Genomic DNA, 19,141 nt, shown 5'->3' with positions numbered 1-19,141 from the left:
CACTGATTAGAAATTATGTCCTTAAAGCAGCAATGTCATGGCCGAATCCAGGTTTTTTTTAACCCCCCCTCCCGACACTACATCTAATTGTTCCCCTAGTCACCCCCATATGCTCCTAAGCCCCCCATATTACCTATTTTTTCATCTTTATTTTATGCTGGACCTAGGTCCTGGGCGCCGCCATCTTTGTGTGGGCAAATGAAGTCCCTGTGGAACACGTTATCTGCCCACACTAGATAGCGCTGTGAAATTCCTGCGCATGCCCAGTTAAACATTTGGGCGTTCGCTATTGTCCAAAATTCGGACAGGAATTTTGTCCACCCATTCGTCAGAAAGACGAAGGAATTAATCGAAATTTCAGACAAACAAACACCAAATATCAGTGTTCATTTGTTCGTTCGTTTTAGTTTAATACAAGGAGGGAGCTACAGGCTTGCAGTTCCCTCCTTGTAATATGTAAAAATAGAAGCGGCAGGAAGCAGTGCTTCCTGCCACTTCCTAAGCCCCCATGTCCTCCCTCACTCTATGGGGGTCAATATGACTCCCATATTAGCAGAAGTGAGATTTAAATCTCCTGAATGCCCCTACTCGCTATGCCGCGAGTAGGAGCCTGTCTACTACACAGTGAGCAGCCACAGGCTGTTGTAAGCCCCCTCCAACAAATTACCCCCCCGTGCCCCGCTAGTGGGGCCTATGCAACAAAACGGGGGATATAGGGTCCCCTTTGGCCCCCACCCATGAGCGGCGAGTGGGGGCCCTGAAAGACAATGGGGGGGACCATTTGTCCCCCCACCCATGGGCGACGGGGTGGGGGGGCTAAATGTAAAAATACCCCACCCCCCCAGGTGTCTAGGGGTCCCCAAGCCCATCGTCACCCACCCCAAAAAAAATGAAATAAAGCCCTACCTACCCTACCAAAAAAGGCCAAATAAAAATCCATAATACCCGTAGAAGTTAGAAAATAAAATAAAAAACCAGAGTGCCAAAAGAGAAAAAAATGCGCAGAAAAATCAATCCTGACGCAAAAAAAAAATCCATCTTTTAACGTCTGGATTTTTTTGTGAATGTATGTTTTTGCATAGGCCCCCACCCACCACTCATGGGTGGGGGCCGGGGGGGATAATAGATTCCCCCCATTGTCTTTTAGGGCCCACACCCGCTACTCATGGGGTGGGGGGCAGGGGGAGGGACAATAGGTCCCTCCCCCTGCCCCCCACAATAGGACAATAGGTCCCCCCCATTTTTCTTTACTAAGTACCATGCCCATTGCATATTCGTGTGTTTTCCCCTTGTATTTTGTGGTCCCTCTGTGTTTCCCCATGTATTTCTATGTCTTTCGTGTATTTTGCCTGTATATGCAGCTCTGTTATCATCAAACAAATTAATATTATTATTTTATTATTTATATATCGCCAGCAAATTCTGTAGCGATTACGGGTCCCCCACCCCCATTGTCTTATAGGGCCCCCACCCACTGCTCATGGGTGGGGGCTGGGGGGGGGGGACAGTAGGCCTCCCCCAATTTTCATTTAGGGCCCCCACCAGCTGTTCATGGATGTGGGCCCGGGGGGATCCTATGTCCGCCGTTTAGTTGAATGGCCCCCACTTGCGGGGCATGGGTGGGGGCTCTGGTGGGACACTTTGTCGTCCCCCTACTAGTTATTAGATGCCCCACCATGCAGTGCTTTATTTATTTTTTACAACAGTGAGCAGCCAGAGGCTGCTCACAGTTTAGTAGACATGCCCCTACTTGCACCATAGCATGTAGGGGCAGATTAATTACTAATACTAAGTAGTTTTTATTTAGTATTAGTAAAGTTGGCTGAAAGACCAATGTTGGTCTTTCAGCCTTTTAGTAGATAGCTCCCTGATACCATGGGAATTAAGGAGCTATCTACTAAGCGGCTGCAAGATGCAGCCGCAGCACGGATCGGAATTTCATTCATTCGAATGAAATTTCAAACTGACCTAAAAGTACCAAATGTCAAATGTCCCTCAAACGTCAATGTACCCCATCTTTAGCAGGTCCTACTCTAACATGCTAATGTCTGCTCTTATGAGATTAACCCACTTACTTGGGGGGAAAATATGTAATATATATATATATTTATATTGAATGCTGTTATTTTTTTTCCACCTGTCCACACACCATGGTTTGAATTTCAGTAGTGGGCTGCTTCTGGGGCACTTACTCCATACATTTACAGTTCTTACAATTGATGTATTGATGAATGTTTTTTGTTTTTTCAAAACAGTGTGACCTTCACAAATTGTCCACCATCAGCAGCAGTGATCTGGAGAATGTTTACATGTCAGACACCACGGCACGAGTACCATTTAAAGCAGGGAAGCATGAGTATGTGCTTAGTTTTAAAGGTATGATAAAAATGGAGCTTTATGAACTGCCTGACTTTGAGGTTTGTTCGTTGTCATGTACGAATCCATTGGTCTTAATAGCCTTAAAATCCTCAAGATGCCACGAGAGCAATATAGTAAAGAGATGAGGATTCTGCAAGTCCTAAGTAAACCTTCTTTTTCTTATTCTTATTGGTTTTAGTTCTTGTTGCTTGATTTTATATGAGCTGCGTACAACTACAAACTTAGACACATCAAGAATCCCAGTTAGAGTAATTGGTCAGCAGCATCTATAAAATTACTGATGGCTATTTTAGGGATGTTCATCCTATTGGTTACATCTGCACATTAAAAGAGAATTTAAGGAATATACTTGATTGAGTAGTGCATATTGTGTGGCATATTTGTAATGTGTTTTATTTGTTTTACTGTTTTGTAAGATGTTACAAAAACTGTCAATTTTTATGCCTCACTAAAGAAAGATTTTTCTTTTAAAAATCCTGAAAAATAAACATGAACCTGTTATAAAAGGTGATATAGAATATAATGCCCAGCTCCTCTCCAGTGATGATGGTGCTTGTGCCGTGGTCTTTGGGTGTTATACGAATGTTACATCTACCCTGTGCTCCCACCTACCTACTAAGTTATTGGTCCTACTGAGGTACAGTTCTCAAGCAGGGCAAGACTCCCCAAGGACGCAGACACGTTAGATTCATTGTCAGCACATCAGTTTATGAATGGAGATACTTCAGAAGGTATATCCTAGCAACTGTCCCATTCTGCCACCTCTTTTATCTTCTCGTATGTACCCAAGCAGTATATTGATTGTAAAAGAAAGGGTTGGCTGTAAAATATTCACTATAATTTTTACCCATGTATTACTGTTAAATACTGCTAAGGTAAAGTAAGGTCTATTTAAAAACCCCTTAAGGACCAAACTTCTGGAATAAAAGGGAATCATGACATGTCACACATGCCATGTGTCCTTAAGGGGTTAAACTTATGCAGCATTCTTCCACAAATGCTTTACTTAGCTAGAATATTAATGAGCTTCTGATGTGGGTTTGTACTGAGCAACTTGGCAGAGCCATTTGACTTCACTTCCTATTCTATCGGAGAAAATAACGTTTAATTTGAATAAATAACTACTATGTCAATGCAAAACATAGATGTTTGTGAATGCTGTTCATGTATATCCACCAGTTAAAATTCTGTAAATTTTATTTTTCATTTATTTGTTCATCCCTTGCTGGAAGATTGGAGATTCTATTGTATCCTTGTCTTGCAATCCTACAAATTCAGAAAAAGTGCTATTATGGGGCAAGTAAACAGCTTAAATAAGTATGAGATAGGAGTGGTGATGTTGGACTAGCCAACGTCAGAACCCCAAAGTAGGTTACAAGAGGTAACACGGGGGCTTAACTCCACAACAAGTAAATAACTACCAACTGAAAGAGTGGGATAGAAAAAAAACACTCACTCAAAAGTGAATGGGATTTAATCTCACTCTAGAAGATTACCTCCTAAAGTAAACGTAACAAAGAAAATGGTAATAACCTTTATTAAACAAAAATTAAGCAAAGAAAATATATATAATAGGTATAAAGCTTACCCTGGCTAGAAACACCATAGAAGGTTGTGTTAGTGAAAATCACATAAAGGTGAGGAATTAAAAACCTCATAGAAAATGATATATATATTGTATGTGCACATACGTATAAAGTCCGCTAAAATAAATAGTAGTAAGGCCTCTAAAGAGGACCAAGTAAGACTATAGGGACATCCGATATGTGGATCAATATATAAGAGAAACGGAACATAAGTACAGGCTGCTCCGTACAAAAGATGAAAATTAAAGGACCACTCTAGTGCCAGGAAAACATACTCGTTTTCCTGGCACTAGAGTGCCCTGAGGGTGCCCCCACCCTCAGGGCCCCCCTCCCGCCCGGCTCTGGAAAGGGGTAAGGGGTTAAAACTTACCTTTTTCCAGCGGTGGGCGGAGAGCTCTCCTCCTCCGATCCTCCTCTTCTCCTCCCCGTCGGCTGAATGCGCACGCGCGGCAAGAGCTGCGCGCGCATTCAGCCGGTCTCATAGGAAAGCACTTACAATGCTTTCCTATGGACGCTTGCGTGCTCTCACTGTGATTTTCACAGTGAGAATCACGCAAGCGCCTCTAGCGGCTGTCAATGAGACAGCCACTAGAGGATTAGGTGGAAGGCTTAACCCATTCACAAACATAGCAGTTTCTCTGAAACTGCTATGTTTATGAAAAAATGGGTTAACCCTAGAAGGACCTGGCACCCAGACCACTTCATTAAGCTGAAGTGGTCTGGGTGCCTAGAGTGGTCCTTTAAATAAACCAAGTCGCGATAAAACGGTAAAATCCGTAAGTAATATATATAGCTGGGATCGTTGTACCTAGCAATAGTAGAAATGCCGATATGGTACTGGAGTTAAACTGGTCATTATAAATAGTGTCTCAATAGAGTATATCAAGATAGCTCACTGGTGGAAAATAAATTCACGAAGAAGCACAAACGGGTGTAGAGATATGTAGCCGACCCTGCTATATGCAAGGCTATATGCCTTGTTTAGCAATATAAACTATACGGGAAATCCAATAGTGATATATCCCCTAGTGTGAGACTAAAAGATACATAAAATCCACAGCAGTATATAACAGCAGTACCTTCAATCAAAAAAGCCCCCTCCGAAATTAGTAACTTTAGAGGAAAGGAGACAATATCATAGAAAACCCTGGGCTTACTATCTAGCCCACAGGCAGGCCATAGATACTAAACTGCGGATTCAAGGCAGCCTAGCAAGTCCCTATGAGCTTATGTAAGCACATACTTGAAAAAAATAAAAATAAATAATGAATGCGGACATCCGTCAAACCCAGGTAAAAAGTAGAAAAGAAATGCTTAGTTAAATGTAAATGCATCGGCAAAACGCTCGACGCACGTTTCAGCGTTTACATACGCCTTTGTCAAGAGCTGGCACATCTTAGCACATACAGTAGGTTAAGAACTGAGAAATATATATTTAATCATATACCCTACTTATAGGTATTTTTAAGGAGTCTGTTATGAGGAATGTAGACTGACAAAATGCCTGAAGAATATAGTAATTTTGACTGTAAATTTGCATAATAGCAACATAAATGAAGTAAAACTGCCTTGGCTCTATATTACGTAAGGCATTGCAGGCTGCTATTTAGCAGCAGTGTACTTTGTAATATATGTAGCTGCAGTACAGTGTGGGGTGGTGGGGGGGAGGGGTTTACAGACCCTCTGTGAGTAATAGATCCCAGTTATGACTGAAAAATGTGATTCTTAAGTGTTGTTTATTGTCCTTGATTTTACTTTGTATCAAACAAAATAAACCCAGTTATTTTATGTAGAATGCTATAGCTTTTGTAAAAGGAAAATAAAAATAGGCATCACATAGCTGGTTCCTTTGCATTGCAGACATGATCCAGAGAAATACTCATTACGGAACAGAGAGGATGGTGTGCAGGAGACCTACATTTGTGTCAGTGGAGGATGTAAAGAAAAAGAAAGTTAGGTAAGAAAACAGTAGAAAAAATATACATGCTTAATATAGCAGGCTATTCACTAAGCATTAAATTATAGTGGGTTGAAAAATGAGCAGCAAACTTTAGGTAAAAGTTAAACCAAATAACTGAAAATCACCAGATTTATTGATTTATTTATTTTTCTTCCTGTGCTTGTTTGGCGTACATTTTGTAAATCTCATATAAACTAGTATTTACTGTTTGTTGAGTAAAGCAGAGAATATGTTATGGCAGCACCATGATTGTGAAGTACAAATAAACCAAGAAAGGCCATTTATTGAGGAAATGGGCATTTGCATGAGGGATGTAAATAATAATATTAAAAAAAGAATAAAGTGGTATGCTTTTTATCCGTTCAAATGAATTTAATTCCCGCTGTTAAAGACTTGTCGGGAGAAGATAATTATTGTTTTGAATAACATTGATTTTCTAAAAATATTAATTCACTATCATACTTAGAATTGAAAGTATCGATTTGGCGATTCAATGCCATTTTATCAAAGACATAATCAGTGGCGGCCAACACTTGTAAGGGTCAATTACATTAGTACAAGTAAAACTTAATACCTCCCCCATGCCTCCTTTCATCTAGCTGCGAGTGAGGCATGTCCACTAAATAGCGTGCAGCCAGTGGCTAATTGCTGTAATAAAAGACTAGCGACATAGTGTCCCTCCCATGTCTCCACAGTGAGGTTTTAATTAAATAATAGAGCAAAGGGGAAATAGTGTCCCTCCCATGTCCCCACAGTGAGGTTTTAATTAAATAATAGAGAAAGGGGGAAATAGTGTCCCCACCTGCCCCCAACCGTGTTCACTAGGGTGGTGATCGCAGACGGATGATGGAAACTATAATTTTTATAAACCTATGGGGACAGACAGACATAATGTCCCCCTTCAGCCTCCCCCTTCAGCCTGTGAGTGTGGGCTCTAATATTAATCACAGTATGGGGGGGGCACAGTATTCCTCCCCACCCCAACCAATGGGTGAGGGTGGGGGCTATTAAATCAAACTGTGGGGGACCAAATGTTACAGGGAGACTGTAGACACTATAGTCATTTCATTGAATGGGTTATAGTGCCCAGAGTCCCCTGGTACTGCCCATCCATTCCATGTTAAACCATTATTGAGCAGTTTAACACGGAATTAGGGACCTTGCTATCAGTAGCCCTGCCCCCACTGGAGGTATTGCTAAGGCAGAGATTACACATTTCCATGTGGTTAGACTGATTCAGACCTGCAATGGCACTGAAATCGGTCAGCTGACACACTCAGCCAATCACAGCCACCCATTGCTGCCCAGGCAAATGCTTCCTCCTTAGCTCAAGCAGTACAGAGGGGATTGGTTGCTGAGGACTCATCTAGAATTAAAACATTAGAAAAACATTTAATGCTGAATGGAGGGACGGTGCTCTGGAGGGCTCCACACATTATAACCACTTCAATAAAATTAAGCAGTTATGATGCCTTCAGTGTCCCTTTAAACCAATAACCAAGCTGACCTAATGTTGTCACCCCCCAGCACCCACTCATAGGTAGTGGATGGGGGCTATAATTAAATAAATTAAATGTAGGAAAGGGATGTGAATATGCCCTTTTCCACTCCGCAAAATTGTGTTAAGTTTCTCAAGCTTCCAGCCACCCCCCACCAAATAAAAAATGACCTACCTAATATTGAGAGGGACCCAATTAAACTAATACGTGTAAAAAAGAAAATTAAAGTCACGGCTTTAAAAAAAAAAGATCAAATTCCCAAAATAAAAGACAACGCCAAAAAAATTAAAACCAAACACGCAATGGCAAACAGAAAATCTAGCTTCACCCATCATAGATTTGGTCCAGACTGAGCTTCTTTATTTGGAAAAGGCTTTCTCATGCTATGCAGTTACAGTCAGAGCGCCCTGATATGCTGGCTTGTAAGTCAACCAAGAAAAGAAGAAAACTAGTTTCCACTTAGGAACTAGTAATGTGTGTATAGGGACCACCAAGGGGATAACCCTTAAATAGTATGAAAACAAAAAACGACTGCTGAGAACATTCTACTCGATGAACAAACATATAAGATGCTCACTATAGATCCCTCGATGAGGTTCCAGACTGAGTTTAAACATCTCCTCGATAAAGCATATGACAAGGGAGTCCTGTCCCGTCCAAAGATGATTACACCAACATATTTGTAAAAAACCCTACAGTATCGACATTCTACTGCCTCCCTAAGGTACATAAACAACATACTAATCTTACTGCCAGACCTATTGTATCAGGTTCCAACAATCTTACCAGTAGGGGAAGTACATATGTCGACAACATTTTACGACCATTCGTAAAAAAAACTGCCCTCTTATTTGAGGGAAACTAAGAATACTCTAAAATGCATAGCATCTGAAAAAGTACCTGAAGGTGCTATACTGTGTAGTCTTGATGTAGAGGGCCTGTACTCATCAATCCCTCACTCCACAAGAATAGACCATGTGAAGCATTTTTTAGAGACCAGGGGACCGATACATCAAAACCATACAATGTTTGTCCTGGATCTCTTATACTTTATTCTGACCCACAATTTCTTCCTTTTTAATGGGAAATTTTACCACCAGGTGCGGGGAACAGCGATGGGCGCGTCTTGTGCTCCATCTTATGCTAATCTGCACCTGGGGTGGTGGGAAGAAAATATAATCTTTTCCGATGGTCTGAAAGAGTATACCGACAAGATCTTCCTGTGGAAGAGATAAATCGACGATGTCCTCATTGCCAATGACTTGAATCTTAGATTCAAAATGAAGGTGGGGTATTTATCCCTCAACTTCCTTGACTGTACCGTTACAATCACGGAAGAGTCCTTAATCCAGACCACTTTATATCGCAAGCCCACCTCAACAAACACTATGTTGAGGTGGGAGAGTCATCACCCTACACCGTTGAAGAGAGGTATCCCAGTAGGGCAATACCTTAGACTAGGAATAAATTGCTCGTCCCTGGTTGATTTCATTTAAAAAGCGATGCTACTTCGACAGAGATTTAAGGAAAGTGGTTACCCTAATAGAAGCTTGAAACAAGCGTACCAAAAAGCTATCATTATTGACCTACTAAGCTATTGGAGGATACCATTCAACCGACAATGTCCAAACAGATCAGATGTGTTGTCAACTTTGGTTCAGGTTGGAACCTTGCTAAAAGAACTATGGGTAGGTTCTGGCCACTACTAACACAAGTCCCTCACTTAACGCGGGTATTAACCCCAAAAGTGGCACTTACAGCACAGAGGGGAAAAATCTGATTTTTTTCTGCAATGTCATTTTTCATCCACTAGCAAGAAAGCCAACTGGCTCACAGTACACAGCACGTACCAGTGTGGACAGTGCGTAGCCTGTAGATACATATCAAAAGAGTCCAAAATTCTAACAGACTCAACTGGTAATGAAATATGTACAATCAAACAGTTTTTTAACTGTAATACCACAGGGGTCGTATATCTTTTGACGTGTGAGTGCGGTCTCAAATAAGTGGGCAAAACTATACGACCTCTGAAGAGAAGAGTGATGGAGCACGTCCACTCTGTAAATAACTATAAAGATACCCCGGTGGCGAGACATGTAAGAGCACAACACAATGGGTCACCAAACGGAATGAGATTTGCAGGCATTGAGAAAGTACGGAGAGGAGGCGACCTGAATCAAACCCTTTTAAAGAGGGAATGCTTCTGGATCTATAAGTATGGCACTCTGGTTCCAAAAGGTCTTAATGAAGGATTTACATTTACACCATTCATAGATACATGAGAGCAAATAATGAGCAATTGCCATAATTTATTGAGAGACATTATCTGTAATATGTATATATTGTGAATTTTATTTTTTTGGGGTGGGAGGGTATTTTCATTTTCTTTATTGACAAGGTTACATTTTAGGTACCATTCAGGGATCTATTCCTTTTCAACTGGGTTGTTTAAGTCGAGTGGTGCAGCAATTCAAGATTCCTTTACAGGATATAATATATGTCCCTCTACACCATACTTCATGATATTTTGGAGTGTTTCTGTCAAGTCAAGGGATGCCATTATGTCCTTATACTTTTTTTTTTTAAATTCTTTATTTTTTCACTCGGCAGGAAAGGGAGTGCAATTAACAACTTTTAGGCTTACGCAGAAGCCCACTTCACATAAAAACTGGGTCAGTTATTACAGTACATAAGTAAGAAGAGTAATGAAAGAGTGACATATTAGGATATGCATATACAGTGGTTTGTATCCCTGAATTCCAGCGAGGTTTTTGTAATTGTGAGGTTCCCTTGTACAGCAAAGGGAAAGAGAGGGAAGTGGGGACGGAGGTAAGAGGGAGCGGGGGACAGAGTTGAAAAAGAAAAAGGGGTCGAGGGGGATAGGGGAGATAGGGACTAATAATGCTGCAGTCCTCCACCGCTATACTGTGTCCCGGTTTTGGTTGTCTAGTTCCCTTCTCTGTGTGGGTGATACCCGCGTCATGAGGTTACCAACCAGGTAAGGGTTCGGACGGTGGGCTCATGGAAGTTGGCTTGGCATCGTGGGCGCCCTGTGTCTTTGTTCTAGTCAAGAAGAGTTGTTGCCTATGACGTGACAGTGACGGCAAAGGCTCTATTTTATAGGTAGTGCGTAGATGTAAAAGGGTAGTTCCCCCAGTGAGCGGGATAGAATACATCTTAGGTCCGCAAGCAAGGATGTGGATTGTGTGTTACCTGTATGCCCTTGGTTTAGGGCCGCCCCTGGGGCTCATATGGGGATGAGGGGGGAGACAATTTATAGAGGTAGTCCTAACGTGAAGGAGAGCGGAGGAGCTAAGGGAGGGGGGGATGGGGATGTACGTGGTGCTGAGGCCCTGCCAGGCTATCATTGTCTGGAGGTCAACAAAGAGTGGGGGGGGGGGGAGTGGGGGAGGCGGTTCAACCAAATTCGCTGTCATCCCAGAGGTCCCATATCTTGTGAAAAGTTTTAGTGGACCCCCTGAGTCTAGCTGTTAGGTCGTCCATTAGCCTTATCTCTCTAATTCTGGCCACTATTTCGGGCTCGGTAGGGGTGGAGGGTTTTAACCATGAGGCTGCTGCAGCCTTCCTGGCCGCTAAGGTAATTTTATGTATGAGTTTCTGCTCAGCCCTGGTCCAGCTGAGCAGATAGACCCATGGATCCAGCTCTAAAGTCCTGGAGAAAACCCGGCTCAGGAGGGTCTGGACTCCCTTCCAGAACCTGACCATACTGGGGCATTCCCACCACGTGGAGATACGAACCCTTTAGTCCGCAACCCCTCCAGCATTCGTCGTTTATAGTTTTGCTCATCCGCAGTAGTTTTACTGGGGTGGTGTACCACCGGAACAATGTCTTAAATGATTGCTCCTGGAGGGTCACGCATACAGAGGCGGTGGCGTTGGCCTCCCAAATCTCTTGCCACTCCGTTCCCTCCAGGACCTCTCCGAGCTCCTGTTCCCATTGGTCAGCGTAAGTTAGTCGGCACCACTCTTTCGTCTTAGCACAAAGATGGGCATACAGCATTGTGATCGTTCCCCGGGGCAAGTTTTCTGATATACACCAGTGTTCAAAGAATGTAAGCGGTTTCAACGCTGCGCTTTTGATATGTGGTTGTTTGGCGAAGTCTTGTTATTGGATGTATCTGAAGAAATCGCTAGGTGTGAGGTGTCTCCCCTGCGAGAGGTCGTTGAACCCTACTATGTCGGGGCCGTTATAGAGGTGGCAAATCCTCTGTATCCCGGTGTGTTCCAGGTTCCTGAAATCCCTGGCAGTCATGCCTGGGGTAAAGTCTCATTTGCGGAGGTAGGGCATTAGGGGGGAGGGTGAGGATGCCAGGCTGTATTTCGTGTGGGTGTGGTCCCATAATCTAAGTGAGTTTAGAATCGCCGGGCATGTAACTCTGAGTATAGGTCTTTGTTCTCTCGGAACCCACATGGCAAATTGTGGTAGGTCCGCCCCTATCATGAGGGATTCAATATCTACCCATTTCCTTTTGCCTGGGGGAGTGTGCCACATCGCCACCTGAGCTAGTTGGGCAGCTAGGTAATAATAATATAGGCACGGCAGCCCCAGTCCCCCCCTTGTTTTGTGTCTATAAAGGATCTGTCTTGAAATCCGGGGGCGTTTATTTTGCCAGATAAATGTGCCTATGGTTCGTTGCAGTGGTTGTAATTGGGCTTTTGACAGTTGCAGTGGTAATGCCTGGAATAGGAACAGGATACGTGGGAGGATATTCATTTAACAGTGTGAATCCGTCCCACCCACGATATCGGCTTGTCAAGCCACCTGTCCAGGTCTTTTGCTAGGGTTTTGAAAATGGGAGAGTAGTTGTATTGGAATAGTTTACTGGGGTCTGCGGTTAAGTGGACTCCTAAATATTTAATGGAGGTGTGCTCGATGCGTATCTTGTGTTCGTGTCCTATCTTTGTAGCGTCATTTGCCGACATGCCCACAGGAAGCGCGCTGGACTTGGCCATATTCACTACATAGCCCGAGATTTCCCCGTATCTCAGGAGGACTTCTTGCAGAGCCGCCATGGATTGGGATGGGTTAGTGAGGGTTAGCAATACGTCATCGGCGTAGGCCGAGACCAGGAACTCGCTGCCCCCCACTGTGATTCCAGTGATTCTGGGGTGCTGCCTAAGGGTCTGCAGCAGGGGTTCAAGGGCTAGAACAAACAGGAGTGGGGATAGCGGGCATCCCTGCCTGGTACCATTGTGAAGGCTGAAGGGGTGGAGGGGAGCCCCCGAGATCTGGACCTGGGCTCGGACATTGCTATACATCGCTCTGATGGGTGCAATGAATTCCCCTGGCAGCCCTAGGTGCTCTAGCACTGTGAACAGGTAAGTCCAGGTCACCCTGTCAAAGGCCTTTTCAGCGTCTAGTGATACAATTAGTGACGGGGTATTCAGGGTGGCCTGTCTCCATATTAGATCTATATTGCGCCTAGTATTTTCGAAAAGTTGCCGTTCGGGGACAAAACCGACCTGATCTGGGATTATGTCCTTATACTATATGGTCTTGTAGGGTTATCAGCCATGCCCTATTGCCCTCTCATCATATCAGTTTATTTGAGGACTCCCTCCCTACAATAGGGGTGACTGACTTACTGCATAATTGGAATTACTGTTTAATGAGTGAGCCCTATGGAGATCTAGACGGCATCCACTTGAATGCTTTATATCTCTGTTATAAATATGGGGCATATCTATTTACCATTTTTTCCTTGATTTTTGGTTATACATTAACTTTATATAAACATAGGAATCAATTAGCAGTATTCACAAACCTATATAGATTTGGATGTGATAAATCTTCCGGTCTCCATCTGACAGGGATCGCTCATAAAATACAAACAATGTGGCACTATTTTGACTGTTTCTACCACACGGTCACCAGTATACACTCCATACCATCACCTGCGGTCTGACATACTACCTTATGGCATATGTCATCGCACACCATGTTACTAGATATCCTCGAGCGACTCTGCCAGGTGATGGGTTATCAAAATGCTTTATACTCGATATCTAAATGGTTGTTATTCATAAGTTATATCTCATTGTCCTCGTACTATAGCTTAGTACATGAGGACTTTGTGCGTGAGCACATACCTGCTGTATTATAGGAATCATCATTTAGTAAATCAGCCCCATTGATGATTGGATGGTTACATATCTATCTGGTTCAATATACCTTCGTTATAGGGCAAATCCATATATCCATTGAGGGAATGCACTGCATACAATCGCCTCTGTCTGACTGTCTATTGACAGTCATTTCTCCATAATTGACACAAATGTTACGTTTATACCCCAAAGTTGTAATACAAACTAATATTGAATTGGATGAGTTAAATTACACTAACCCGTTTTGACAGGGACTGATCATACAATACTACAGGTGTGGGAATACAGACTTGTGATTGAAAGTATGTATGCATCACACACCAACACACACTAATCCTTGTGATCTGGTATATATGGATTTTGACATATTTCCCAATGATATGGTTTTCCACCTTATCATTATACCCATTCAATATTCTTTTCTTCCAATACGCAAACGCTACGCAAAAAAGGAGGGTGGGGTGACCTATAAAATTTACAGGGTTGGTCCATGTAAATTCTGACACCTCTTGGTGGGAACTAAGGACACACCTCCTTATTCTATTGGTTCTAATACTATTTAAATAACAACCCAGTACAGAGCTTTTCCACTTATGCCTCAGACGAAGGCACTTTAGCAGCGCCGAAAAGCGCGTCAGGCAGTCTTTGGATTAGATTTTTAAAATCACTGCACAATTTTGTTCGTTCACTTTGATTATGGTGGGATGATTGGTGTGGATAATTGAATGAGGGTAATTCCCTTGTGTATCTGAACCTTTTGAAGCTAACCGGCATCCAGACAGTTATGAGACTGTAGTTAGCAACAAAGTATACGACATTTGATACTTAGACACTGTATATTCATCTAGATATAGTAAGCACCTCAACTGTTCGAAACATTAGCCTTAGATACTATCATTACAACATGTCCATATCATTAACCCATCCAGGCGATTATGGTGATCTGAAGTTCTAGCAATCAGGGAGACCAGTAACTTCATCTAGACCGATAGATACAACTGCTTTATGCAATTAATTATAGGATTCAGTCCTCATTTGTTGAAGTATATCTAGAGCTTCACCATATTGAGCAAGCTAGCCATATGGTTTTCAGTAACAACATAGGATTAGTGGTCAGCAGTGGTTGTGGTGCCCTATTTTTTTTTAGTGGAACTACGTCTCCAGTGAGTTTTACACTATTCATAAGGGCTTATCCCTCCACATTATTTGGTTCAGTTTTTAATTTTTACTTTATCTTTTTTCCTTAGTTTAATTACAGTTTGGTTACCTTTTATATATTTTTTAAGTTATCCCACTAAAACTATATTTTTAATTCATGCAGATACTATAAGGACCTCCTTTCTGTCCCCTGGGTTTTTCCCCCGGAGGATACTCGTTTCAACCAATCAGAGGTCTCTGACAGGCAAGTCTCACTTATCTCGAGACTTGTGTGGGAATTTGCGTGGATTTGTCTTCTAAAATTTTGGCTGGCATTATATCAGGTCAAAATTCGATAAAAATATTGTCCGAATCCCGACAATAATTTTTGATTGGGCTTTGCCAATAGAGTGTAATTCACGCCCAAATTTGAAAGTACAAACTGCTCAGTTTTAAGACATTAGAGCTGCTATAGACTTGCTGAGATAACACTGGCTCTATTCATGTTTTGTGACATTATAGGAAGTCCGAGTCATTAAAAGAAGGTCAGAAGTCCACCCCACCACAGTGGGACACAGGAGATATACCTGATGCTGGCTATAAGGTAACTGCTTTACTTTGGTTTTGAGCTTTTTATAAAAATAAAATATAACAAATCTGCTAGTGGTAACACACGGACAACATTGTTATAAGTTCTTACCAGAGGCCATACTTGTGCAGTTATGTGGGTCTGGATATCTGCCCCTTACTTTATCTATTCATGTTGTTATTTTTGTATTTTATGTTAAATACTGTGTATATTGCAGCTTGTCCCTCTAGGTAAATCATCAGAAGAATATAATAAAATCGACACAGCTTTTCGTCGAACATTACCATCTATGAACATTAACAGCATCCATCGAATTCAAAACCTTTCTCTGTGGGAGGTTTACCAGTGGTAAGTAAGAGTTGCCTTGTCCATGTTCACTGGTCCTCCTGGTACTCACAGGCCCTTATGCCAGTGATATTAAAATACAAAATGGCTGATGAGGTGCTATTTCATATTTGCATGGGCTTTTCTTGCCCGATTGGCATTTCTTCTACAGGCAAAAGGAACAGATGAAGAAACACAATGGAGGAAATGAGGTGGAAGAGAAGCAGCTGTTCCATGGCACTAATGACAAACTTGTTGATGCAATTTGCCAGCAGAACTTTGACTGGAGAATATGTGGTGCACATGGAACAGCATATGGTAAAGGTGAGATAGTAGTGTGTGCAGATTAAAGTCTGAATGTGTGCTTACATACATGCCAGGAAGCTGGGGTTTCAAAAGATATAGAATGCGACGGCAGATAAGAACCATTCGGCCCATCTAGTCCGCCCAATTTTCTACATACTCCCTTTAGTCCCTGGCCTTATCTTATAGCTAGGATAGCCTTATGCCTATCCCATGCTTGAACTTCTTCACTGTGTTAGCCTCTACCACTTTAGCTGGAAGGCTATTCAAATACCTCCTGATATTATTTTTAAACTTTCCCCCCCTAACTTAAGACTATGTCCTCTTGTGGTGGTAGTTTTTCTTCTTTTAAATATAGTCTCCTCCTTTACTGTGTTGATTCCCTTTATGCAGTTCTATGCATATGTTTCTATCATATCCCCCGTCTCATCTTTTCTCCAAGCTATAAGTGTTAACATCCTTTAACCTTTTCATTGTAAGTTTTATCCTGCAATTGGTTTAGTAGCCCTTCTCTGTATTCTCTCCAAAGTATCAATATCCTTCTGGAGATACGGTCTGCAGTACTGCGTGCAGTACTCCAAGTGAGCTCTCACCAGTGTTCTGTACAATGGCATGAGCACTTACCTCTTTCTACTGCTAATACATCACCCTATACAACCAAGCATTCTGCTAGCATTTCCTGCTGCTCTATTACATTGTCTGCCTACCTTTCAGTCATCTGAAATAATTACCCCTAAATCCCTTTCCTCAGATGTTGAGGTTAGGACTCTATCAAATATTCTGTACTTTGCCCTTGGGTTTTTATGTCCAAGATGCATTATCTTGCACTTATCCACATTAAATGTCAGTTGCCACAACTCTGACAATTTTTCTAGTTTACCTAAATCATTTGCCATTTGGCTTATCCCTCCTGGAACATCAACCCTGTTACATTTCTTTGTATCATTAGCAAAAAGACATACCTTACCATCAAGACCTTCTGCAATGTCAGTAATAAAAATATTAAAGATAATGGGTCCAAGTACAGCATTATGGGTTATATTCTGACGTCATTATGGTCATATCTATATAGAATAGTGAACAAGGACCACAAGTTTCTTCCTGTCCGGCTGTTCTCTAACTATGTAGAGTGTAACTCTCCCTTCAGGAGTCCAGCAATTAACATCTGCTGTTGAACATCCATTATCCTGTAACAGCCTTTGTTATTTTATTATGTATCAGTAACTGTAAGAATAAACCTGAAGAAACCGTAAGTCAGATTGCGTATTAACTTTTGGTTAATATAGACGTGTATTAACCTAGCGAGCCTTTAACCCAAGAAGATCTAAAAATGAAAGACTTATTTCAATCATCCTGGAAAACACCAAGAAAGCACATTTATTACAGTGTGCATGAATTTTATTTTGGCCCATGCCTACTATGCCCAGTGGCTTAGCGGAGGAAGAATAGTTGTGTCTGCGGCAGGATAGATCACACTTCCCAGCTTCTTCTCAATTATAGCCAGCTGACAGTAATAGTAGTATGGTAATTGCACTATATCTCCTTTCAGGACAAAGCTGCTTGCAAGAAATCTGGTAACACATACCCTTTAAGTTTGCATAAAATGTCCTCAGTACAAGCTGCAGAATGTGCTAGTTATAAAGATCCCTTCGTAAACAGTTTCATAGATTGGTCACCCACAGAAAATGTACTTAGAGGAAACACTGGACTAGGGTGACACAATTTAGATTCCAGACAACTTTTATATAGGTAAATTGGGTTGTTTTGGTATATGTTGGAGGGGCTGATAATTTGCTTAAATCACTTAATACTTTTTTGCCATGACACATTTCTTACAGGAAGTTACTTTGCCAGAGATTCATCATATTCCCATAACTACAGTCAACGCACTGACTCTCCACTACGGGTAATGTTTGTTGCCCGTGTGCTGGTTGGCGATTACACACCAGGAAAGTCCTCCTACCTTCGTCCGCCTTCCAAAAACAACTTGTTATCATCTAGCTTCTTTGATAGCTGCGTAGACAATGCAAGAAATCCATCAATCTTTGTGATTTTTGAGAAGCATCAGATATATCCAGAATACCTTATCAAATACTCAGATGAACCCAGGAACTTAAACAGTCTGTTAAGCGCCCTAAAGAAACATAGAATATGAGTCAAAATGTTTAAAATGCTTTCTTCATGACCAAGTATGCTCCTTTATGTTTCAAGGTCAAACCCACAAGTTTGTGTTTCTCTATGATAGATGCAGAACAGCTGTTCTTCAAAATAAGCCAAGCACAAGACATGACTATGATTAATTAGTTACTAGTGGTTTTAGTTCCATAATCCATGCTTCTATTCCGCAAATTAGAAACATTTCTTTAAATAATTATTTGAATCATTTCAGCAAATTAGGGCACTTTGAGTCCATGTGTGGTTCAAAGTCATCGTTCATGGGATGGTTAGATGATAGTAGTGTATCTGGCAGCCTTGTAAAAGAGTTGCTGGATCACAGAGGAGGAGAGCTGTTGTCAAATAGCAGCCAGATGTTTTGTTTTTTTTCTTTTCCTTTGAAAGTGGTCACTGTTAAACGTCAGATATCCTGAGCGAGGGCAGATGCAGCAAGGTGTAATATACAGTAAAACATTATGCACCCGATTTGCATAAAGCTTTCTGTTCTGACATTTGAATGGGAGAGATTGTGTTAAATCCTGACTAATACTATGGGTTCTACATTTTAGTTGAGGAGAATATTCAGTGTGTTCACTATACAAGAATCAAATGTTATCATGTATTTAGATGTGTTTACAGTTATATTGCATAAATACATGTATTATTAAAGTATCCCTTTAGGAATGATTGCTTGATCCCTGATTTCTAATGCAAAATGGGTTCTACTACATACATTAGTATAGTTTCCACCCAGTTGTGGCATATGGCCATCCTCATAAGGTCTTCTCAAGGAATAGATTGCAATTGAGCAATCATCTATTACTATTTGAAAAGATATGTACTGTCTTACACTCTCTTGGTTTCATTGATCGAAGAAGTGGATAGGTTGTAGGTGATGTATAGGTGAGCTAACATCTGTCACCCCTACTGCTTGCAGGAATCACGGCATGGAGACACACTTAGCCCTCTGTACAGAGATTAGAGGTAGCAGTTATATAGAGCTAGCAAGCTAGTGGCTTTCTGACAGTAAGAACTGCTTATTTGGATGATAAACTAGACTAGGAATAGGCAACCTTCAGGATTC

At 41.6% G+C, this 19,141-nt stretch overlaps 1 protein-coding gene across 1 annotated transcript in view; it reads left to right on the top strand.

The window, feature by feature from the left end:
* LOC134602599 (protein mono-ADP-ribosyltransferase PARP12-like) overlaps positions 1-18,744 on the top strand; it is a 64,309-nt gene extending 45,565 nt beyond the window's left edge. Inside the window, exons 7-12 of the mRNA XM_063447627.1 lie at positions 2,256-2,376; positions 5,826-5,922; positions 15,210-15,291; positions 15,494-15,624; positions 15,773-15,924; positions 17,742-18,744. Of these exons, the coding sequence (XP_063303697.1) occupies positions 2,256-2,376; positions 5,826-5,922; positions 15,210-15,291; positions 15,494-15,624; positions 15,773-15,924; positions 17,742-18,058 (900 nt within the window). The 3' untranslated portion in view covers positions 18,059-18,744. The remainder of the gene's footprint in view (positions 1-2,255; positions 2,377-5,825; positions 5,923-15,209; positions 15,292-15,493; positions 15,625-15,772; positions 15,925-17,741) is intronic.
* The last annotated feature ends 397 nt before the right edge of the window (positions 18,745-19,141 follow it).

Source organism: Pelobates fuscus, chromosome 3, assembly GCF_036172605.1.
Source record: "Pelobates fuscus isolate aPelFus1 chromosome 3, aPelFus1.pri, whole genome shotgun sequence".
NCBI lineage: Eukaryota > Metazoa > Chordata > Amphibia > Anura > Pelobatidae > Pelobates > Pelobates fuscus.
This window is presented reverse-complemented; position numbering and strand designations above follow the sequence as displayed.